This window comes from Electrona antarctica, assembly GCF_951216825.1.
Source record: "Electrona antarctica genome assembly, chromosome: 19".
Classification (NCBI taxonomy): domain Eukaryota; kingdom Metazoa; phylum Chordata; class Actinopteri; order Myctophiformes; family Myctophidae; genus Electrona; species Electrona antarctica.
In genome coordinates, this window is record NC_136800.1 from 34399858 (window position 1) to 34424443 (window position 24586).

Consider the following 24586-nt stretch of genomic DNA (forward strand, 5'->3'; position numbering starts at 1 on the left):
GTGTGTGTGTGTGTGTGTGTGTGTGTGTGTGTGTGTGTGTGTGTGTGTGTGTGTGTGTGTGTGTGTGTGTGTGTGTGTGTGTGTGTGTGTGTGTGTGTGTGTGTGTGTGTGTGTGTGTGTGTGTGTGTGTGTGTGTGTGTGTGTGTGTGTGTGTGTGTGTGTGTGTGTGTGTGTGTGTGTGTGTGTGTGTGTGTGTGTGTGTGTGTGTGTGTGTGTGTGTGTGTGTGTGTGGTCTACTATTGCCTGAGGCTCAGGGACAATCTTCTCTCTAGCAGAGTGTAGCACACATGTTTTCAAAGAGGTGGGGCTGGCCGCTGGGGGCTGCCAAGTAGGACAATTTATTTATTTTCTTCAACAGGGGTTCCGGGATCCCTAGATGCTCCACAGAGTTACTACAGGGGGGCTGACCAAATGTTTGTATGTGACAGGAACATTTTTACGGTTTGTAAATTAGCCACTTAATCCTATAGCATCCCTACTCTGAGCCAATGTAATCGCATTGCAGTGCGACGTGTTGTGACTGAGCTTGTACGTAGATTGGCGAATAGATTTGGTGTAGAGTGAAAAAAGAGGAGACCAAGTGCAGAGCCAAAGGTCTAGTTTTCTACATATTGAGGGTTTAAGTGCTAAATGTCTGAAATATTAACCAGAGCTGGGCCGTTTTGGAACCCCTGGTCTAGGTCTGCAAGTATTGACATTATGATTATGCACCTCCACGTCATTAACCAGCACTAGACAATCCCCCAGTCAAAGAGAAATTTAAACATCAAATACATTTCCCCATTTCAAGACAAAAATAAATTCATAACTAATTGGCACCCCACTGTGCTGTGGCCAGTGTGGCTGTTGCTAGGTGATTTCATGATACGGCTGGTACACTCGTGATGGGATCAGTGTTAGCCAGGTACAGTGCATCGTCATAGCCACAGTAATACAGTGGTTTTCAACCAGTGGTCCTTGAGGGGGTTCCAGGTAGTCCCCAGCTAAAAGATGGAGAGTTGGTAACTAAATGGACCCTTATAGACGCTCTCAATAGTTACATTATTGTTAAACTAATAACTAATACTGTATGTAATCTACATACAGTAACTTAATTCATAAGTCTACACAATTAGAGAATGTAGAAGAATTGTTATTTTGATCAACATTTGCCTTTTATCTATCCTATGGTACCAACATCAATACAGCATGGAATTATGTGGACAAAATCGTATCCAACAACGAGAAATTTGTTTTGGGTCTGAAGAGGCTAAAATCTCATCAAATGGTTGTCCGTGGCTCAAATCCCCAATAAATAATGGACCTTGAGTTAAAAACCACTGCAGTAATACAACTCACGGTGAACTCAGAGCTCATTAATATTCTCCTTGAGTTTGTAGGTGTCATCATCTGTCTGTGTTCTATGACGGGGGACGGTGGGCCTGGGGTGCGTCCACCCAAAACAATGTGCCTCGTCACCATTTTTCAGAGCCAGCGAGGTCATAGATTCACCAGGCATGGCAGTCAAGATGGAAGAGGTCCCGACCCTATCGTAGCATTGATTCATTCGTTCATTGTATATTCAGTCCATTTTCTCAGAAGGAATTTATTCATAGTCCATCGCATCGCAGACTGAACCTTCCTCGCATCCTTCAACAGGACATGAAATAATAATCAAGGTCTACGGCTGTGAAACCACCACCAAAGTCAGATTGGATTCAACCCTGTTAAAAGAGGAACCGAATAGAACAACATTTGCTGATACGAAATTGTCTCTTCTTATGGGAGACAAACATTGAATACAAAAGTGTGTAAACACAAACATTGAAGACAAAAGTGAGGACGCAAATTGTGATTGGCCAGATCAGATGATGTATGATGATAAAAGCACCCCTCACTTCACACAGCTGTGTTTTTTTTATATTACAGAAGAGTGCCATAAGAATAATAAATAGATCTGAATATTATATCAGAAAACAGAGAAATATGGAATAGTTGTGATAACGACCTAAAATGTGCAATTCAATCTATGAATCATTTAACTGGTTGGTCAAAAGAGGAAATTCTTTGCAGCCAATTAAAGAAAAGGATTGTGAGGGAATATAGAATTAAGGCAAGAGACAGAGAAGAGAGAGGGGTGGTGGTGAAAGGGAACATGTTCTTGTTGTTTTTTGTTTGTTTTGTTTTGTTCTTGTTTTATATACTGCAATTATGTCTTCTGGATGTTCTATATCTCTTGTACAATGTTTCATTTTTGATTTACATAGGTAGAGGCCTCGTATAAGCCCCTTGGGCTTTTTTGCCTCAGCCTAGCACTTTACCCTTCTTATATTTATATGTTCACTGTGTTGTTTTTTTATATTGTGCTGAATAAATAAATACAAATACAACCTAAAACCATATCGTTGCTGTCGGATGGAAACCTTGTAAGTCCAAAACCGTCCCTATTTTAGAAATGATTTAAAATAGTTAAAGTAATCGATCTACAATCCTCAAGGCGATGTGAGCTTGTAGATCTGCTATTTTCAGTACTTTTGTAGAAAGTGAATTAGAAAACAAACCAAGTATGCGGTGCAAGCAATTTGCTTTGGTGTGTGTGGCGCGTCCATAGTCCACCATGAAGCATGAAGTGAATTAGGACATTCCAGAACATACTGCCTACAGTAGAGTCAACTCCAAAGCAGACATGACAAGAACCAAAGTGGCTTTGACACTCACTTGTTTTGACATTTGTATTTTGTGTTTTACCAATCTAGATCACATATTCATGAATTGAAAACGTATGAGATCAAAGCAGAGATTAAAATGCTATATTATGCGATGAGTTTAGCAGTCTGGTATGGCCTGTGGCTAAATGGCATGTGACAACTCTCCCGTGTAGTCTTTAATGCTGCAAGCTTTATATATTACTCTGTTTTGATCCTCTGTATTGTCCTCGAACACTTTTTTTTATAATCTCATAAATTGAGTGAGACAGAAACCCTATAACTGAGCTGATGCACCTTGACTGAGGCAATTCCTCACCCGTGAGTATGATGTACTGAAAATGTCTGCTGTGTGAATATGGTCAATAAAGTTACTTGGGTTGAGCAGAGTGGCAGTACGTAACACAGTGTTGCACACCGTTGCACACAGAGAATAGGTCAATAATGCAGCAGACCGATTCCTAACAACCACAAGACCTCCATTTTTAAGCTTCTTTTACATTGGCTGTCAATTATTCCTGCCAGGAGGCCGGAACTTTCGTACTTATGTATGCACATATGTCAGACCGGCCGTCGGTCCGTACATATAGGTCCGTCCATCCGCCACTGTAAGACATCATCTTCAAAAGTCACTTGTATACAGGTGTTTTTTTTGTATAATTCTTCTCCAGGCTGTTGGTATTACTTGCGTGAGCAGAGCGCACAGGTACTGTTTTCGGCTGCGTAGGTTGGTGACTGGCTCGGCCAATCAGGGATTGGTGGTCCCCTTGGCCAATCAGGGATTGGCATATTCTGGAGGGGGGGGGGGGGGGGGTGAGAAGGGGTCGCACGGGTGTGTGTGTGTGTGTGTGTGTGTGTGTGTGTGTGTGTGTGTGTGTGTGTGTGTGTGTGTGTGTGTGTGTGTGTGTGTGTGTGTGTGTGTGTGTGTGTGTGTGTGTGTGTGTGTGTGTGTGTGTGTGTGTGTGTGTGTGTGTGTGTGTGTGTGTGTGTGTGTGTGTGTGTGTGTGTGTGTGTGTGTGTGCGCGAATTAAACCATCACAGCTGTGTTCGTGATGAGAGCCAAAGTGACAGATGGAATGTATCAGGGAGAGATGGAACAGTGAGAATAGAATAGGACATGAGTCAAGGAAAGAGAGAGTATGAGAGACGAGGAGTGTCAGAGGGAGAAGGTCAAAAATGGAATCATGTGGATCTGTGTACCCACATGGGAACAGCATGGATCCAATGTGCATCTCAGACTTCATATAAACTAGCCAGCCTGTGAACATTCATATGTGACGTACACATCATATATCTACAGAATGTATATGTGATATCTGATATGTGTCATGAAAATGTGTTTGGGTGTAATCAATTATAGATGACAAAACTATGCTGCAAAGTCACATGTAAATAATGTAAAAACAAAAATGTCAAACTATTGCAATGTTATATAAAATCACAACCAAATCCATCCTTTGTCAGTAATTACTCTAATTTCTGTGTTGTTCACTCATAGTTCCATACAGTACAATATCTATTGTGTGGAGATATGCGGGGAAACGCTTATAAAATTAATACAAACCCTATTTTTTAGGGGCGCTAGCCCCTTCTATGTCCAGCTTTGAGGGTTTGTGTAAACACAAACATTGAAGACGAAAGTGTGTAAACACAAACATTGAATACAAAAGTGTGTAAACACAAACATTGAAGACAAAAGTGAGGAAGCAAATTGTGATTGGCCAGATCAGATGATGTATGATGATAAAAGCACCCCTCACTTCACACAGCTGTGATTCTTTTATATTACAGAAGAGAGCCATAAGAATAATAAATAGATCTGAATATTATATCAGAAAACTGTTTTATTAGCCTTCAAAGCACAACGGAAATTGATTCCAATCTGCATTCCGAAACTGCCAAATGAAAGACATTTAAGACAAATATTTAAAAAAAAAAAAAGATGTCCGTCGATTATGGCAAGAGAAATATGGAATAGTTGTGATAACGACCTAAAATGTGCAATTCAATCTATAAATAATTTAACCTGTTCCAAATTGCAGTTTCATATTCTTATATGAATCCTATTATCCTGGACTATCAGTGAGGATATTGCAATGGCTGGTCAAAAGAGGAAAGTCTTTGCAGCCAATTACAGAAAAGGATTGTGAGGGAATATAGAATGAAGGCAAGAGACAGAGAAGAGAGAGGGGTGGTGGTGAAAGGGAACATAACAATATCGTTGCTGTCAGATGGAAACCTTGTAAGTCCAAAACCGTTGAATACATATTGAAAGTAATCGATCTACAATCCTCAAGGCGCTGTGAGCTTGTAGATCTGCTATTTTCAGTACTTTTGTGCAACACTCTTGTATGATGAAGTATGGCAATGATAATAATAAACATAACATTGAAATATGGAGATACAATGTTTCTGCCAGACAGTGTGTGTGACACTACAGAGACAGACAGACAGACAGACAGACAGACAGACAGACAGACAGACAGACAGACAGACAGACAGACAGACAAAGATGACATAAGATGAAAAGGGTGTACACAGCCTTAAATGGCAGCCTGAGCCTGCATTAGCATATCCCTCAGACATCAGCACTCGCTCGCTACAGTAACACGGGAACTACATGAACACGGGTATTACCTGTCCATCTAGTTCTTGTATGGAGCACGGCATTTTTTTTACATGAACCTCTATCAATGTCTTGTGGCATCTCTAAGGTTTCTTTGGAAATCTGTCTGCTTTTCAGAAAGTGAATTAGAAAACATGACTGCCCGCCCCAAGTATGCGGTGCAAGAATCAAAGTGGCTTTGACACTTTTGACATTTGTATTTTGTGTTTTACCAATCTAGATCACATATTCATGAATTGAAAACGTATGATCAAAGATCAAGATCAAAGCAGAGATTAAAATGCTATATTATGCGATGAGTTTATCAGTCTGGTATGGCCTGTGGCTAAATGGCATGTGACAACTCTCCCGTGTAGGCTTTAACGCTGCAAGCTTTATATATTACTCTGTTTTGATCCTCTGTATTGTCCTCAAACACCTTTTTTTAATAATCTCATAAATTGAGTGAGACAGAAACCATATAACTGAGCTGATGCACCTTGACTGAGGCAATTCCTCACCCGTGAGTATGATGTACTGAACATGTCTGCTGTGTGAATATGGTCAATAAAGTTACTGTTGCACACCGTTGCACACAGAGAATAGGTGAATAATGCAGCAGACCGATTCCTAACAACCACAAGACCTCCATTTTTAAGATTCTTTTACATTGGCTGCCAATTATTCCTGCCAGGAGGCCGGAACTTACATACGTGCGTACGCACATGCCGCACATGCGTACGTAAAAACGGTGGCTCCGAGGGACAACATCGACATACGTATGTGGATGACGTAACCAATTGTAACCCATTGAACGAACCCATTGTAGTGGTGAGAGATAAGATGCCAAGTAGGCCAATGCCAACTTGAGGGCGAAGCGCAAGTTGGCATTTCTATAGTTGCTCATATTTTGTTCCACTATGTTCTTTTTGGCACCTTAAAGCGCTAGACTGGTGCCTTTGGCACCTTCAAGCGCTAGACTGTTCCTATTCCCTAAATACATTTAACACTGTGGCAGCTGCTATAGGCAAAAAAGGGCAGGGGGGATGCTGATGGTACAGTACCTAGATAAAATACGCTGTGCATTTTATACAGTATCAGGCACTTGTCCTTTGGACAAGTAAATTTCCCATTCACTTGTCCGGGCACAAAAGTCACTTGTCTGGAGCACGAGCACACAAATAGGCCTACATTTTAAATCAACTAACTGTAAGTTGGTTTTACTTGGTGAATACAAGTTTGAATATTAGTTGAATATTCTAAATTTGCAAGTTAATAGCCCTAGATTAGAATGTCTATGATCTTAAATATATTTCATGTATTCCAAATACACAGCCATCGGTCCTATCCACGCACGGTTACCAGACTGACCTCGTCGGCATTTAATCTTATAGCACTGCCTGTGCACTCACCCAATAATTAATTCCTAAGACTTGGAGTCATTTTGGGGACTAGTTTCATATTCATTTGAAAGTTCTGGCAGAAAATGTGCATTTAGTCAAATATCTCCACTTTTCCACAAGCTGCACACGGACGACATTCTCTCCGGCGAGGGGCCCGGAATGAGTGCAGGACTGAACATATCAAAACTTTAGGACAAATGTATGGGGCACACAAAATAGGTTGTGTGATCAATTACCCAACACCAATCGCAACACACCTGTCAATTGTGTGCGCCATAATGTTTGTGCTTCCCAAACATCGACTGTTCCCAATGGAAGTTTTTATATTTTCAGTCTAGCTTTTCCTCATGTAAAAGTGGCGATATTTTACATAACATGTTTTCTGCCAGAACTTTCACATGGATATGAAACTAGAGGACAATATCTGACTCAAAGTCTTAGGAATTCATTACTGGGTGAGTAGTATAATCTCCTATACTGCTGCAATGTTTGAAGGAAGCCGAATAAAAAGTTTTACTCTTATGCACCCGTATACATTCATTCAAGCACTGCCCCTTTAAGGGCAGTGCATAAGGGGTGGCCAGGAAGCAGTTTGGCAGAAGCATTTGGGTGTTTGGACTGGGTGAAAGACTTATGGTAGGTAGGAAGGCTTAAGGTTTCCACCAACTTGTGAACCAATGTTAATACTTTTATAATTAATTTGGGCAATCTGGTGACTTGTTTTAATAATGATTCTATATCCCTTTTTCAGAATTAGGCAAGTGTGCATTTTATGGGAGAGCTGGAATCGGTAGGGTAGCCATAGCCACAAGCAACTCTATTTTCGATACCTGGAATCAAAATTTACAATACCAACTCTTGACGGCCCATTCATCCAAACAGAAAAATAATATCTGATTGTATTAAACAACGTTAAACTAATCCACATTGCAGGTGTAAGGAAAGCTTGAATTACCCTCTCTCTGCAAAGTTTTTGTTTCTTAAAAATCTACTGTCAAGTTTTCTGTTTGGATGTATGGCCTGTCAAGGGTTGTTTTAGCCCGTCTCCGGACCCCCCGGGTTGAGCTCCTTTAGACCCCTACCCCGTAGGGTCCGGTATCACCGGCTTCAAGCGACATGGGATGCAATCTGATTTACCCTGATTTACCCCTGTGCTGCGCTGTGGGTGTCACGCTGACATATTCCAAAAGAAGCATATCATTTCTATAGGATACAACGAACCCTCTCACCCCCCCCCCCCCGAACGGCTCAGAAGCCGTTAAGTATTTTTAATGTTTGTATGACCGTTTTGGCAGCTCTCTTCCTTCCTTCCTTGACTTCCTTATTGACATCCTATTGTACCGCCTCCATCACTGTGGCGGTCGTACAAACATTAAAAATACTTAACGGCTTCTGAGCCGTTCGCGGGGGGGGTCAGAGGGTTCGTTGTCTCCTATAGCGTTCATATGCTTCTTTTGGAATATGTCAGCGTGACACCCACACCGCAGCACAGGGGTAAGTCAGGGTAAATCAGATTGCATCCCATGTCGCTTGAAGTCGATGATAAGGAACCCTACGTAAAGTCATCAAAATGTCAGAAACTTTAACGTAGGGTTCCGAAAGGAGCTAGGGTTGTTTATGTGTATGTTTATTGAAGGATCCCCATTAGAGACACACGACTGAGCCTCCAGTCTTCCTGGGGTCCTGAATAAAACAAATACAATACTAAAAGTACAATTTAAAATAAAAAACAGAACAAAATAAAAAGAACAAATTCACATTATAAAATCAAAAGAACAAATTCACAAATCACAGTTCACAGTTATGTACTTGGCAAATTAGCAAGGTATCTCTTGATATTCTTTTTGAAAGTAATTTTGTTCTGTCAAGGGTTGGTATTGCAACTCTAGAGTCCAGATATTAAAAATGCTTGCGGCTAAGTGAAGGGTAGCTGGGTGATGCGTTTTAAGAGGCTTTTTGATATCAGTGTTAGGTCTGCTGTTAGCCTAAATTATTTTCTGTATTTCCAGAGCCTCCAGGTCCTTTTTTTGCTTAACATCATTATATCTTGTGGGTAAATGAGAAAGAGAGGTTGCGCATCAGCAATGGTTTTCAGTGGAGCGCTAAACTCAAATCAAAAAATAGGAAGAAAATAATAAAAAAAGTACTCACTTTATTGGCACACACCAACCTTTTTGGTGTGTGCCAATAATCTTTTGGTGTGTGCCAATAAAGAAATGGAAATGTGAGTACTTTGTCCATTTATTAAATTCTTGGATGTGCTACCTTTTTGGATTTTTTTTAATTCCTATTTTCTGAGGGGCGCTAGCCCCTCCTATATACAGGTTTAATGTTTGTCTTTAGTTCAGTTTGTTTAATAAACGCCATTGACAATGAAGGGAAAACTCATTACGTCATATTGTCTCTATTGTTAATGGCATTTAATGCAATGTTTGTTTTACATCACCATTATATTAGCCTCGGAAACCCAGACGTTTTTATTTCCAGGGAGGAAAAAAAAAGTCTGGGACCGAGTCCACGCATAATTGACGTACACACACACACACACACTCCTCTCTCTCTCTGTCGCTCTAATTAATTAGTCTCATGTCGCGCAGCTGCGTCTAGATTCTCCCGGCGGATCCTGCCGGGAGCTGCCTATGCCATAGAAAGCATAGGTGGACCCCAGGCTACCATTACATCAACCTAATCAACATGAGTTACACGTTAGCGCCCCTCGCTTCACACGGGTGTGATTTTTTTAATATATCTTGTGGGTATTTACGTATCAGTGGGAGCCTTAAGCATATGTTAACTAGTATATGTTGTTATTTTGTTTTTCCCACCTGTGTCATATTTGATATTAGAGTTTTGTCAAAGATTGTAATTGGGTCATGTGCTGGGTTTTGTATGTTTGTTGGGTCATGTGCAATAGTAGGGCTGAGGAAATGGGTATAGACTGATTTGGTGTAGGCTAGGACCTGAAGCCTTCACCCCCTATCTATTGCCTTGGACTTAGTCCTATTTTAGGATCTTGACTTCCCAGTTATAATAACCCTAGTTAAATTATAATAATTCTCCTTGTATTTTAATCTGACTTACTTTTTTATACCTGTTGAATAAACTTGAAACTTTTGATACATCAGCCGCTGGTTCTGTTCATTTTGGACCCGTACCTAATCAGGCCAATCAGGATGGAATATGAAAAAGATCACACAGATCCATTTGATCACTTGACTATAAAGATGATGTTTGAACAAAATTTATAATAATAATATTAAATAGTTTGGCGTCCTGGTGGTGCTATAATAGGGCAATGCTATAAAGGTGGCATTTGTTCCTCAACGTAGTGTGAATGTGCGTGCGGCCCCTCCTGCAAACTTTAGATGTCAATCTATGAGCCAATGAAAATTGCTGTTTTGTGAAAATTCTTCTTTTGCCCATAATACATACATGCAGCATCATATGCTTATGAAACTGTACAGTATGGTAGAGGGTCATGCCAAATAGCACTGAAACCAGACTTACTCTAATTGGCCAAAGGCTGGCGCTATAGCATTTTTAAAAAAAATGGAACCTTTGAACAGGCATAACTCATGCCTCGTTTGGCCAAATGTCATGGCACTTGTTTCCACATGTTCTTTGACTCATGGGGAACACATCTGTCACTTTGACCAGTAAGCTCCGCCCTCAGATATTCCGCCATTTTGACACAAGTTCATGGGTTCAAATCTGGGCACTGCCAGTGCCAACTCAGGTAGGTGTGGTGTGGTGTTAATTTATTATACCCCACTACAATTACAGCATTTGATAGCTTTAGTAATTGTTCATTCAGATTTTAGTGTCAATACAAAAATTGTTACAAAGCTGATCTGTGATGTGACGTGTTATGAGCATGTAGATCTGCTAATTTCTATAAGTTGGTACTCAAAGTATATTTGCTTATTGCCTTCTTGAATGATTTTGCTGTTAACAATACAACAACTGATTGTGTCCGGATAGCGGAGTAAGTAGGTCTCTCGCTTTTGGAACACAAGTTCATGGGTCCCCCCCCCCCCCCCCCCCCACACACACACATAATTAAAACCTACCCTGTCACAATTACATGGTCATCTTTTTCCTCAAGTTCAGTCTTCCATTGACTTATCGTGCATATTATTCTTATTGCGTATTGCCTTCCTGCTTGGTCCCACCTTATCACTGCTTGCAGCGATTTATTACTTTTTATGATGATTTGAATTTTGTTATTTTTCATGTCATGATTATGAATTGAATACTCAGGACCTGAGTGGAAACAAGAACGCAAGGACTTTTATCCTTTTGGGCTAAGTGTTTGACTGTACTCTGTACAAATGCACGGCAAAGGTTTTTCCTTGGCCTGTAGGGAGTGTGCATAGTTTTACACAGATCGGTGCACTTAGGTAAACATGAATTGGCCTGTTATAGCGCCACCATGAGGCTGATTTGAACATTTTCAAGTGGCATTTCTTCCTCCGCCTAATGGAAATGTGCGTGCAAAATGTTACGGAAATCGCATGCTGTGTTCATGATTTCAGGCATTTTGTTCAAAACAGAGCACTCCTGCAATCTTTGGAAGCCAATCTTAGCCTATCAGGTTTAATGACTATAGAGTAAAGAGATACTGTGTACTGATTTGCATGATCAATTCTGCCTCCTGGTGGAGTCCTGGCAGCACTATAACAGGCCCAACATGTTAAAAACCTGCATGGGGCAGAGGTTCAGCTCTGACATCCAGTCAGTGTGCGTGCACAGTTTCGCTGCGATCAAGCCAACAGTGCTGGAGAGATCACATGCAATGCCTTTCAGCGTGGTGGAGACAATAAAAAAACGATATTATGATCGTCAGTATAGTAGCTGCAGCAGCAGCAGCCCAATATACATGCATTAGCAGTAATGCATGATTAATCTAGACATGAGTGTATCTGGGGTGTTGGCGGTGAACTAAACGGTAGTTAATGGACACGCTATCCTCTGATTAACCTTCATCTCTCGCTGCATGTCCCAATTACCATGCTGTGACCGTGACAGACACCATGGAGTGACTTTCTGCCTGGTCAGAGCAGGATAATGATCCCTCTCTAATGAACAGACCCATGTGATAAACAAACCCACATAGACATGGACTGTATACTATTCTTGGGCACTGTGATATTCTGATACCCCTGGCCTATTCTAGTGCCGTATTTAAGATAGTAGTGAACACTTACGTATGCGTAAGCCGAGCCATTCAGCAGTTAATTCTGCAATGTAACTTACAGTATTTGAATGAATACAAATGTATTTTCCACCAATGTATGGTATGCATACTGTATGTTAAAATACAAGTGGTTGGATGTGGTCTCCCTACTCTTCCATTGTGAAATGTAGACCTTGGTGTCGGCTAGGACACATACTGGTTGACAAGTAATGTTGCCTCAAGCTCAAAGGTGAAATATCTCCCCTGGATAATAATTGAGATAGAAAAGGAAAAATATGTCGGGCATGTGATAATCATTTGGGAGCCTTGGTATGTAAAGGCATGCATGAAGAACCATCCCTGTGTGTTATGGGAACGTTATATATGACAGAAACTGAGAAAACAGTCAACAGCGCATATATTAAAACGAGGGGGGGGACTGCATAATAAGTACAGTATTTATTGTGCAAAACTAATATTGTGTTACCCGTCTGTGTCTATTTTGTTTGTTTGCTAGCTTGTTTGTTTTGCATGCCACTATATTGTGTGGTCTCCAATAATTATTCTTGTTTGGATTTAGGGCCTCTGCCTCAATATTGGCTCTGTCTGAAGCCTGGAGCCTCACACACACACACACACACACACACAATAGTAATGGTGTGTGTGTGTGTGTGTGTGTGTGTGTGTGTGTGTGTGTGTGTGTGTGTGTGTGTGTGTGTGTGTGTGTGTGTGTGTGTGTGTGTGTGTGTGTGTGTGTGTGTGTGTGTGTGTGTGTGTGTGTGTGTGTGTGTGTGTGTGTGTGTGTGTGTGTGTGTGTGTGTGTGTGGGTACAAGCGTTGTAGGTTTAGTGCAAGCATACAGTATTACAGCAGTAAATGTCAAGGAAGGATGATTCGTTGCCTATAATGCCATAGCAGAGCATTTTGTATCTGATTATCTACCAGAGACTGCAGTATACACAGATGAAGAGGTTGAAATGTTGTGAATAACTTGCCTAACGATAAAGGTAGTGGTAGCGATGGTGTGACATATGAAACCTTAGAAAATACAAACCAATTTTCATCCTTGTCGTTTGCCATTTTGAATGGGAAAGTGCCTGGTTCATGAAAGGGTGCTCGCATCCATAGAATCTCCCAAAAGGACAATTTACATGTAGCCCAGAATATATTCTGTTGGCTCTATATACAGTATATGCACGATTAATCTGTACCATAATCGGAATTGGCCATATCGGTCATAAAAATGCCTTATCGGAACTCAAAATAATACAGATTATTTAATCGGTTTTCACCAGCAAATAAATAAAATCTACATTTAATTTGTATACTCATGTCATTCAGTAGTCATTCAGTTGTGAAAACAGACACTTGGAAAAGAGTATAATTATTTATTGATTGATTGAATACTTTATTAATAGGCTATTAATAAGCTTGTTTCCATTGTGGTCCTCTGTATAAGATCGGATATCGGTCATAATTTCATAATCGTGCACCCCTAATTTGTATTCCCCTCAACTCTTTTGGCTCGTCTTTCAACATGGTTGTGGACACTATCACTCTGACATACTGTCTACAAAACAGCCTCGTTCCTTTTGGACTTAAGAAGGCAAAAGTTCCCTTTAGTGAACGGGCAACACGCTCAGTTCCTGGGATTTTGGGACAAAACCCAATGGGAAACTTTAGACGCGGCTAGTTTCGATGTTTGGTCAGACTGTCCAGATCTGAATGACCTATGTAACAGAACTCCAGTGGACTCAGGGCACTGATAGCAGCGCTGTCCTTGGTGCTGGCACTGTCCGTGCTGTTGAGACATGTGACCGTCACTATGGCAGTAATCATGTACAGTACATAAGACTAGAAAGCCTTCTATTGATGCTGATGGAACACCACACAAGCGTCCAACAGAAAGCTTACTGTACGAGCTCTAAAAGATAAAACTTCAACAGAACATTTGACTAGTTTAAAGCTTCAGGGGAATTTGATGTGTCTGCTGATCACTTAGTTTCTAAGTTCAGCAACGCTGCCATTGGAAAATATATTTCATCTTTTACCCGATTACCCGTGAATTTGGTACCCAGCCAGGCTAGAGCCACACCGTGGCTAATTTAATTTAATCAATTTCTGACATTGTGAACAGCTGTAATGCAAACAAAGCATTATACATATACTACTCAAATTGTTGATTTAATTGCTAGGGCTCGAAGTTCTAAACACACCCCTGTTAAAAATAACTGGTTTAGAAAATGATATTTTTAATTGTCGTTATAGACAAGTGCCACAATGTTGTACATATCCTGGAGATTGGCATTGTATTAGTACTATATGGATAAAGCATACACGTCGAAGCTAATTAAATATCAGGTGCTGACAGAAATAATCACTGCATTGGGTTATATATAGGTGTTAACTAACTCTTTTTGGCAGGCTGGGACATGTGATAGTAGTACAGGGAAAGTATCGCTCCATTTCAGCTGTAATTGGAAGCCTGTCTGTTTGGAAAGTTTTCTGTATTCATAAGTAAGTCAAACATTTATCCTGAATTGCTCAATGAGCAAATTGATCTACATTTGTTTGTAAGTAGATTATTCTTTGTTGATACAAAGAATACAGAAGAGAGTCAAAGTCAAGGCATCAATTAAGAAATCAAATTATTTGAGTACTTCAGTGTTACCTGTTTACTACAGGTCATCTTTGCCCAATCCAACTGAATTACCCCCAGGGGATTGATAACGATCTATCTAACCGTGAATTCAAATAAAGCAATCAAAATGTGTGTGTATGCCGTGCACACTCCACTACAGTTGCTTACCTATCATGAAGAATACCTTTGGATTCTTCTTCTCAGTACAGTAACCTGTCACAGGAGAAAGGTGGGGTATATAAAAACTAACAAAGCACACAACTGTACAACTACAGTACATCAGCCTTTGGATTTAGACTGATATAATATACATGGAAATATGCAATCATTTTTCCATGTATATTTTTCATAAAATATTTCAATGTTTTCTTTGCACTGTTGAGAGAAAATTCTCCCCTTCATATCCCAATTTGATAAGTGAGCCAATTCCCAGTTCCCCAACCTCTGTACGAGTACTCCAACTGTGCCAACCCCCAAAATAAGTAATTGGGAGTGTGAAGAACTGAAGATGGCCTCAGGTCTCCTCCGATGCCCGGGCCGGCAACCCACCACAGGTGGTATTTTTCAATTTCCTCCTCCTAAGTACAGCTGACAGTCATTGCTGTCCCCTCCTTTCCTCCATCTGCCAGTTTTAACGCATGCTGTGAAGGTGGTTGTTAGTGCAGCGACAGCTCACTGATGAGAAAAGCATGAGGACCAGCACTAGCTGTTGCTAGTTGCTGATGGACGGTGAAACAACAAAGCAGCCATGTTGTATTAAGCAGCTGTAACTGCTGATGTGGAAAGGGACAGATAAACGCCTGGGTACACACACACACGGAAGCGTGCCACAGAACTCATTCAGGAGGAGTAACATGACATCTATGGCATTTACTGAAAGAGAAAGTGTGGCATACTCCCATAGCGCTATCAGTAGCGATGTCACCTCACGGCTAGAAGGTCCCGGGTTCGATTCCCACCGGGGACACTGTATGTGCTGGGGGCGTGTTCTCTCCTCCATGTCATCAGTGCCCATACCCAGTTGCGGCAGTGGCTCAGGGGTAGAGTGACCGGATGGCAACCGCAAGGTTCAGAGTTCGAACCCGGGCTCCTCCAGACTTGGTGTCGAAGTGTCCTTGAGCAAGACTCTGGTGCCTTGCATGGTTTCCTCCGGCATCGGTGTGTGAATGGGTGAATGTAATGCACAATCTCTGTAAAGCGCCTTGGATAAAGCCACTACATAAATGCACCATTACCATTTACCCTAGCTAGGTGGGGTTTGCAAAAGGGCCTTTCTGTGTGGAGTTTGTATGTTCTCCCCGTGTCCCCTAGGGTACGTACCCTCACAAAAACATGCAGTAATCCTGGTCACTATACTGCCTCCCCCTGGTCAGCTGGGCTGCCTGATGGAGGGGAAATTAACTGGTTGAAATAACGCGCTAAATCCTACCGGGGAAACTCCTCCCTGTCATGTGATAAGAATAAACTCAGTTCACGTCTCTCCCCAGGTTGGCAGAGGGAGAGTAAGCGCCCATGATTACAGCTTAGACATTTGGCTTGCAGGTGAAAACAATGTGTTACAAAATCGTGGGATAAAAAGAAAGGAAGCATTGTCGAAGTTGAGGAAGCAGGTTGTTGTGCTGTTTTAATCTGTTGGAAAACTGATGTTATTCAGGGTTTCACCAGGGGAGGGAGGAAATAAAACTAACTTACTTTGTACAGCTCCTTCGACATAATCGATTTCTTCCTTGTCTTCTCCCTGCACAAAGGAGAGAGAGAGAGAGAGACAGAGAGAGACAAAGCGGGAGAGATTGACATAAATTGAGAGGGTATGAGTGAATCCTGTGCAAACCCCCAATTTCCCCGGAGCAAACAGAGCATAAGCTAAGACTTGGAAAGAGAGAGATCATTTTGCTATGGATAAATATAGGAAATATTGACTGTTCAAAATGATGAGGTTGATGAGTTTAGCTGTGGAAGTATGAATGCTACTGTTCCTCGTTTCTGAACAAAAATAATGTCCATGTAATTTCGCGAGACATGGCCAGTATTTTCGGGGGTCCCCAGCCAAAAACGTTGAGAACCCCTGTCCTAGGGGACACAGGGAGAATATGCAAACTCCACACAGAAAGACCCTTTCGCCAACCCATAGGGTATGGGCGCTGATGATACGGAGGAGAGAACATGTCCCCAGCACCCACAGTGTCCCCACCACAAATCATTCCCACATAAAACGGTCCAGAAATTAGCTAATGACACATGAACCTGACATTAACAGCCACATGCAAGGTGTCTCAGTGACACTGCTCTGATGATGACACATACATTTAGACCAGGCTTATATCAGGCTCCTGTGATGATGACACACCTGTTTGAACTAACTATAGCACCAGATGTCTCCGTCAAATTATTACATTTAGACCTCACTGCTCCGGGGATTAACTGTCAGTCAATCAAAAATGTGTAATTTCTCTCGTGGGCTTGAACATATTTGCACAGAAAAAATCTCAGCAACAGAACATCCTCTCCTTCTGTCTGGCTGATCGGGTTTTCCACTGGCTGAGACAGAATAAAGCCCTTTTTCTTTGGGGAAATCATCGAATCCAGTGGTTTTCAACCAGTGGTCCGGGGACCACCAGTGGTCCTTGAGGAGGTTCCAGGTGGTCCCCACATAAATGATGGACAGTTGGTACCAAATTAATCCTTATAGATATTTGAGATCTTTGAGAGTGTAAAATGAGAGCAAACGGACCCTTATGGGTCCGCTTGGTTCCATTTTACGCTCTCAAGAGTTACATTATTGTTAAATATGTGCATTACTTAATTTACAAGAAGTCTACACAATTAGAGAATGTAAAATTATTGTTATTTTGATCGATTACCTGTTATCTCTCCTATAGTACAACATCAATACAGCATTGAATTGTGGGGAAAAAATCCAACAATAGCAAAATATTCTTTAGGTTTGGGTCAGAGAGGCTAATGGTGGTCCGTGGCTCAAATGCCGAATAAAGAATGGGCCATGAAATGAAAAAGGTTGAAAACCACTTGATGTAAATAAGATAAAGTAGAAAAAGTGCTAATCGGAGCACAGGCCGGATAGATTTATTGTGCCATTTCTTCCCCTTCCTTTCACGGCAATCTGTCATGATTTCGACCTGGTCTAGACCAGGGGTTCTCAACCCGTGGGTCGCGACCCCTCGGGGGTCGCCAAATTATTTTAGGGGGTCCCCAAATTATTTTCAAAAAAAGAATATATATATATATTTTTTTAAATTTTATTTTCACGATTTTTCAAAAATAGCAGACCTACAAGCTCGTAGCGCGCCACTCGGTGGCGCGCTATGAGCTTGTAGATCTGCTATTTTTCAATAGCTAAATTATAACATAATGCTTAAAACACCAAAAGGGGTTCCCGCCCAAAATGGGTTAAGGTTATTGTAGCAGTCAATTTATATTGGGGGTCGGGAGGGGGCGGGGCGGGGGTCCCGAGACATTGCCAAAGCATTTCCAGGGGTCCCCGGCCAAAAACGTTGAGAACCCCTGGCCTAGACAGTAAGCAAATAAATAAATAACCAGCAAACAAAGAAAAGCAAGCAATAAAATATGCCGCGAGAATGACTAGAATTTATAACAGTGCCAAAGTCACAGTACTGTCGGGTCAAACAGAACAACAGCATGATAGCTTTCTTTGTCTCATTAACGAGGCAAGCAGGAGACATCCTTTCCCCCAACACCGGTGTTCAGTGCATGAATAAAGAAGTATTGCAGGGGCATAGACTCAAATAGAAAAGGAACAAATAATCCCTCTGGCTTGTTTCTATGTCTGAAGGAGTGTTAAAGATAAAGTAGTCTCACTACCCAGGTACACTCCACACATTGACCAGTGATGCGGTGACACCAATTATGTATTGTCCATTGGTACTTAAATCTTATTCATTAAAGTTCATTAGTGAACAGAACACTAATGAACACTAATGAAGTACATTTACTTTGAGTATCTGTAGTTTACTTGAGTATTCGTATTTTCTTCCCTTCGTAGAAACGTAGTAAAGTCATCCAAAGTATCCAAAATTACAAATACTCAAGTAAAGTACTAAAACTGATTGTAGTAAAGTAAATCTGAATCTACTTCAAGTAAGTAAATGTACTTCATAAGTATATATGTACTTTGTTTTCAGAAGAAAGGGGTCAAATTAATTTGCTACACAAAGTTTATAAAAATAAACTAAATATGGATCATGTAATGAAAGAAGGAAAGGAAATTTAAGCGGTGAGATTTAGTCTCTAGGGTCATAGACTACAGCTGGCAAGTCTGGCCAGTAAAATACCATGATAAGGACAAATAACAGCAGACCCCAAGGGTCCAGGGTCCAATTTGGCCTAGAAGTCTATTGAAGTGTACAGAATTGATGCTCGTCCACATGTTCACTGTCTAATGCCCCCTCATCCCCCATCTAACATTACACCATTTCTCTGCAAATGTCCCTAATATGATTCATCAGGCATTTGAAATGGCTTCACTTTGTCATCTTATAAAAGGCTATTTGGATATTTACATTGATTCGTGCTAGTCGTTTTTGCAAATATGAAAGGGACAAAGGAAATGATTTGCTTTGCTGTGGTAATGCAAGGCAATAATAGCCAATCTGATTGCTGTAATGGCCACAGGCTCAAAGTAGCAACAGTATGTCAGTGTGACCAGTTAATAAGATTGATCAGATTATTGTCATGTCATAACATTGTTAGGAAGGTGATTTGAACCTCCTTTTTCTGTTGAAGAACAAATTTGTGCTTAGGCCTATGTTCTATATTTCTGTGATTGGTTTGTTTTTAAATTGATGCCTTACAGCTTTGTAATCCCTGCCACCTCTTCTCCCATCATCCACAAACTACTGGCTTGTTATTCATAGTTCACTGTGTACTGTACATTGTGGCTCCTAGTAGATGTGCATGCGTGTGTGTGTGTGTGTGTGTGTGTGTTGGGGGCTAATTTGGCTAAACTCCTCCTAGTGGAAGTACATGCGTGTGTGTGTGTGTGTGTGTGTGTGTGTGTTGGGGGCTAATTTGGCTTAACTCACAACCCAACCCACAGGGCAGATCAGCGCCACATTTCTTGTGCAAGTATCCTATAGGCTATCCCTATATAAGGTAAATCCCAGAATAGTTTTCAAGCAACAATACAATGTCACCAACATGACTTCTGAGATCCACATGGTAGCCCACACTGTGTCCCCTGTCACTAACAATCTCCAGTCAATTGCCACAGAAAAGTATATTGTGGCCTGCAGGAATTGATATGTCATTAATAAATAACCCAGTCTTACCTGTTCATCATACTTGCAAGTGACATCTGCATTACTGCTGGTCTCCCCCAGCAGACTCGGATCCAGTTCACTGGGCCCTTCGGACAGGGAGAGACAGAACAACGCTGAATACAAGTGTTTGGAACTTGAATTCAAGTGACTGGGAACGCACTGTACTCTGACTCTCAGCACTAGTCAGACTCTTTTTCTATAAAAATACCAGACCTTATTCTATTCAGCATTTTTCCAGGGAGCAACATGTTTAGATGTTTTACTCCTCAGGTGTTTATGTGTTAATTTGTATTCATATTCCAGTCATTTTGTACCTTGTTTATTGGAGATTCTTTATAAATGTACTGTACAGTTCTGGTTTCATTTGACAGATAACTACACATACAGTATATAAAACTACCAGCAGTTCATAATGAAGTAGAGATGGTAGCTTTACTTGGGTGTTTAATCAAAGCAACACAGAGAGCAGACATAAAGATCACATTTCCGCAAAATCCCAACCTTCTCCCAGTATAGCCGTTATCCCAAGTTCCAATATCCTCGCACTGTACAGTATTGTTCTTTCACCACCTAATGGCCGGTGTTTGGAATGGTACTGACAACCACGCCTGCTCTCTGAATGATACATGTGACGTGGCCTGCCTGTTCCCCTGACAGTGAGGAGTTACATTCACCTCTCCACTGAGTGTGAATAGGTGAACTGGACATTGTAAAGCATTTTGGATAAAAGACACTAGAACTATAAACAGCCTAAAGCAGAGCAGATGTTGCAGCTTGGTTTTTGCGACTGATGAGGTGGGAGAGGGGCTGGGAGATGTATGTTAGTATATTTAGCTTGAAGAGAGGCTAAAAGTCTAATAAAGGACAGGTTAAACAAAAGTAATTAAAGACGACGCTTAGATTGTAATCACTGTGTTTGTGTCCTCCTCTGTGGTGATAAATTGCAGCCAGACAAATTAAGGTAAAACCTAGTGCACATGTATATGCATATTACCGTATGTCACTCTCCCAACCACGGAAAGAAAAAGTTAAATACAGAAAACCAGAATTAAAACACGACACTCTTCACAAATGAACAAGCAAAAATTACAGGCTGGCCAGATGAAGTCTGAGATCCACCCCATGTTATTGCTATTTTTGAGTGGTGCTAGCCCCTCCTATGCCCAGCTTTGAGTGTTTGTGTAAACACAAACATTGATGACAAAAGTGTGTAAACATAAACATTGAAGACAAAGGTGTGTAAACACAAACATTGGAGACAAAAGTGAGGACGCAAATTGTGATTGGCCGGGAGATGTGCCATTGGTTGAGAATGAGAACAATGGCACATAGAATCGTATAGCTATAAAGCTATGCCCAGCTTTGAGTGTTTGTGTAAACACAACGCCCAGGATTTGAACTCCGGTCTCCATAGTGAAAGTCCAACATCTTAACCACTAGACCAAAGGGATATGCCTATGGACAGGGAAGATATTATATTCCCAGCAAGCCAAATCACGTCATGATGACGTTATGATGACGTCCTCCGGTGACGTTCAGGACTAGGCCATATCACAGCCCAGATCTTTACGTCATTTCCAGGACGTCTTCACCAGTTAAAATAATATTATCCTGGGCTAGATCTGACTAGTTATGATATGACTTAAGTTGATCTGGCCTCTATCAGGACTCTCTCTGATTCATCCAGGGATGTCTGTCTTAGTGGGCAGAATTTATGTTGGTTGAAATTAGGTGATATTCTGGACCAGATCTGACTAGTCTTGGTTTGACTTGATTTGGCCCCAATAGAGACGTCACTAATTCGTCCAGGTCCTGACCGTGTTTGCTGGCTTGACGACAAAAGTGAGGATGCAAATTGTGATTGGCAGGAATGAGATGATGTATGAGTGGTGCAAACCACTCCAACGACCAGCTTTGTCTGTACCCGTGTATGTACCCGTGTACCTGTGTACCTGTACGTGGCCCCACGTACAGGTGAGCATGGTTGCTATGGTTAGTGTGTGACGTCACTGCACCACTCAGTTCACATGGGTGTGATTTTTTTTATATAGAATTGCACTGTCAAACATCAATGAAGCCACCTGACATAATTACAAAAACATCTAAGAAACATTTAGAAGGAGGGAAAACACAGGTTAGAACCTGTCATGCTTTATACATATTATGTATGTAAAACTGAGGTTTAATTGCTTTAAGGAAATGGCTTCTGGAATATTGATGAGAAATGATGGATAGTGTATTGTAGGATTAGGTTATGTCACAGAGCAAAATTAATGTTATCAATTTCCTGTGAGGTATTACAGTTTGTTAAAACGTATCTATAACCTCAGCAAAATGCAGTATGGGAAATCTGTTCATTTAATTATGGTTGCCTGAAAAGAGTGAATTAATTGGCAATTTAGCTGGCAGGGATTGCTTCTGCATTGCTTAATGTAGCTCATGAAGTTTATGAATGGATTTACCACAATGTATTGTATCTACTAATGCCAGAAGTATTCATGCCAAACCCTAGATGTTCTGCATCATGTAACTTTATTTACATATTTAACTACGGGTACTGTCGACTGCTGGGTAATCATATTTTTCGTATTACTTGTGCAAGTACTGTGGTCGGCTGCGTATGTATGGTATGTATGGTATGTATGGTATGTATGGTATGTAGGCCTGTCCTCTGTGGTGCCTAATTGGCTGTTGGTGGTGACGTAATTAAGATATGTTTCAATGTTGTACTGCGACCGGCTGGGTATGTATGTCGGTGTTGTCCACCGACCAATAAGGGACCACCATTCTTCCGCGGGCCGCAAGGGGGCGCTCCGCGGGCCGCAAATGGCCCGCGGGCCGCCTATTGGGGAACCCTGATGTATGGCCTACTTGTGTGCAAGGCGCAAGTTGGCACCTCGGCAGAGTGCATTTCTAGTTGTCTCTATCACTCTAAATGTATTTCTTTGTTTTAATACTATTGATCAGAGCTGTCGATTTTAGAAGTCAAGTTTCCTTCATTTAAAGGTCATGAATCATAACGTGACACTTATCTGTCCTACTGTTCAGTATGGACAGTACCACACCATCGGTATGAGAACGTATCCCCTATATAGTCAGGTATTGTAGTGATTGCCTATACAGAGTCGAACTATCCTAGCTATCCTATCCTACTCCGAACCATATGAATCAATACCCTATAAATATTGACCTGCTAATCTACTGTAGATGCTAGCTAGCCTCCTTCAGAGCTACACTACATAGTGTCGCCAACACTCATGGAATGTCCTTCAGGTATGTTTAATTTATTTTAAAAGGCCATGCAACAGCATACAAATGCGTTTGGGCACACTGCCTTCCCCGGGCTTGATCACGCCAAGGAAAGCATTTAGCTATGAGAGCAGGAACATCAATAGAACCTTTGAAACAATGTTTTTTTTTTTTTTTTTTTTTTTACATATCTCTGCAACTTGTTCAATTTTCAGGAAATTAAGAAAACCTTATATTTTGAAAACAAAGCAATACTGCCTCATCAAAGTTGGTGTTGTGATTTTATATATTGTCCAAGGCGTTTGGTTCAATATTTTCGAAACAACACGCAGACCTCAAAAATGGAGTTAGGACGTTTCCTTCCAACAGCAACGATATGTACAGTATGTGTATTGTATGTTCACTGACATACTGACGTCATAGTGCTGACATAGACTGTCCACAAAGTACTCTGGCAACTGGCATAGTAATGATGTCATACTCATAGACTACTGATGTCATGATGTCTGGCCTCCAAGCACTCAGACATAATGGGTACCGCACTGAATTCATAATCTCAGCTCACCTGTCCATTGTCCCGCCATATTTGAGCAATACTTACATCATGGATATGACGCCATAGAAATGACATGAAAGCTACACATTATAATTAGACCCTGCCTTGCACATTTAGCCAGTGTTTACTGGGTTGGAAGACTGAAGCATTGATCTTGAAGAGTTAGGTACAACTCCTGAACCACAAGGAAAACTCAGCAGCCAGCATTGCACTTTCTGACAAGGTAATTGTTACCACAGGCTTGACGAGGACCTAAGATGAAGAAACTGAAAGACTTCTACGACGCATTACTGAACGAGAATAACATAGTGACAACTCTGTTGTCGAAGATAGAGCAGAAAACAGGGATTCAGAAACGGATTAGTGCAGCGGTTATTTTGGTTGTCATCGGGCTGTACCTTCTGTTCGGGAATTTAGCCTCCTTTGTCTGCAACCTAATTGGCTTTGTCTATCCAGCCCGTTTCTCCATCAAGGCCATTGAGAGCACCAAGAAGGATGACGCCAATCAGTGGTTGACCTACTGGGCGGTCTATAGCATCTTCAACGTTTTTGAGAGCTTGATGGACTGCTCCTGGGTCACCTTCTACTATGCTGGCAAGTGTGTGTTCCTGCTGTGGTGCATGGCTCCAGTGTCATGGAATGGCTCTACGCTTTTATACAGGAGCGTCATCCGACCTCTCTTCCTGATGCACGAGGGCATCATGGGTCGTGTGCTGAATGGCCTGAGTGGAAAGGTCTTGGACATGTCAGACACTGTCCATAACGAGGCTGCTGATCTGACCAACTATGACAACACGGTCTTTGAAGGGTGATGGACAGATGGATGTGTGAGTGTGTGTGATGGACAGACACAGACCACTGTTACAGACTCGGTAAAACAAGAAAATCTTGAATGTGTTAAACTTTACATAATATTGATCCCACGATTCCCACCCACATTCTCTTCATCAAGTGGGCTAAACTCTGCACCTGTATT

General features: G+C 41.3%; 2 protein-coding genes and 1 long non-coding RNA gene across 4 annotated transcripts in view; 2 read left to right on the forward strand and 1 right to left on the reverse strand.

Moving 5' to 3' along the window:
- The window catches only part of ak5 (adenylate kinase 5), a 71978-nt gene that overhangs the window by 17477 nt on the left and 29915 nt on the right, over positions 1-24586 (reverse strand). Inside the window, exons 8-10 of the mRNA XM_079488971.1 lie at positions 19815-19891; positions 16201-16246; positions 14677-14721 (exon numbers count right to left, since the gene is read on the reverse strand). Coding sequence (XP_079345097.1) covers positions 14677-14721; positions 16201-16246; positions 19815-19891 — 168 coding nt within the window. The remainder of the gene's footprint in view (positions 1-14676; positions 14722-16200; positions 16247-19814; positions 19892-24586) is intronic.
- Positions 1-24586, forward strand: part of LOC306912624 — a 60195-nt gene that overhangs the window by 10364 nt on the left and 25245 nt on the right. The gene's annotated exons all lie outside the window — the stretch shown is intronic.
- Positions 23868-24422, forward strand: LOC306943747 (receptor expression-enhancing protein 6-like; the record flags this gene model as incomplete). The annotated part of the gene is made up of 1 exon (XM_079530277.1): positions 23868-24422. The coding sequence occupies one exon, from the start codon at positions 23868-23870 to the stop codon at positions 24420-24422; it is 555 nt and encodes a 184-aa protein (XP_079386403.1).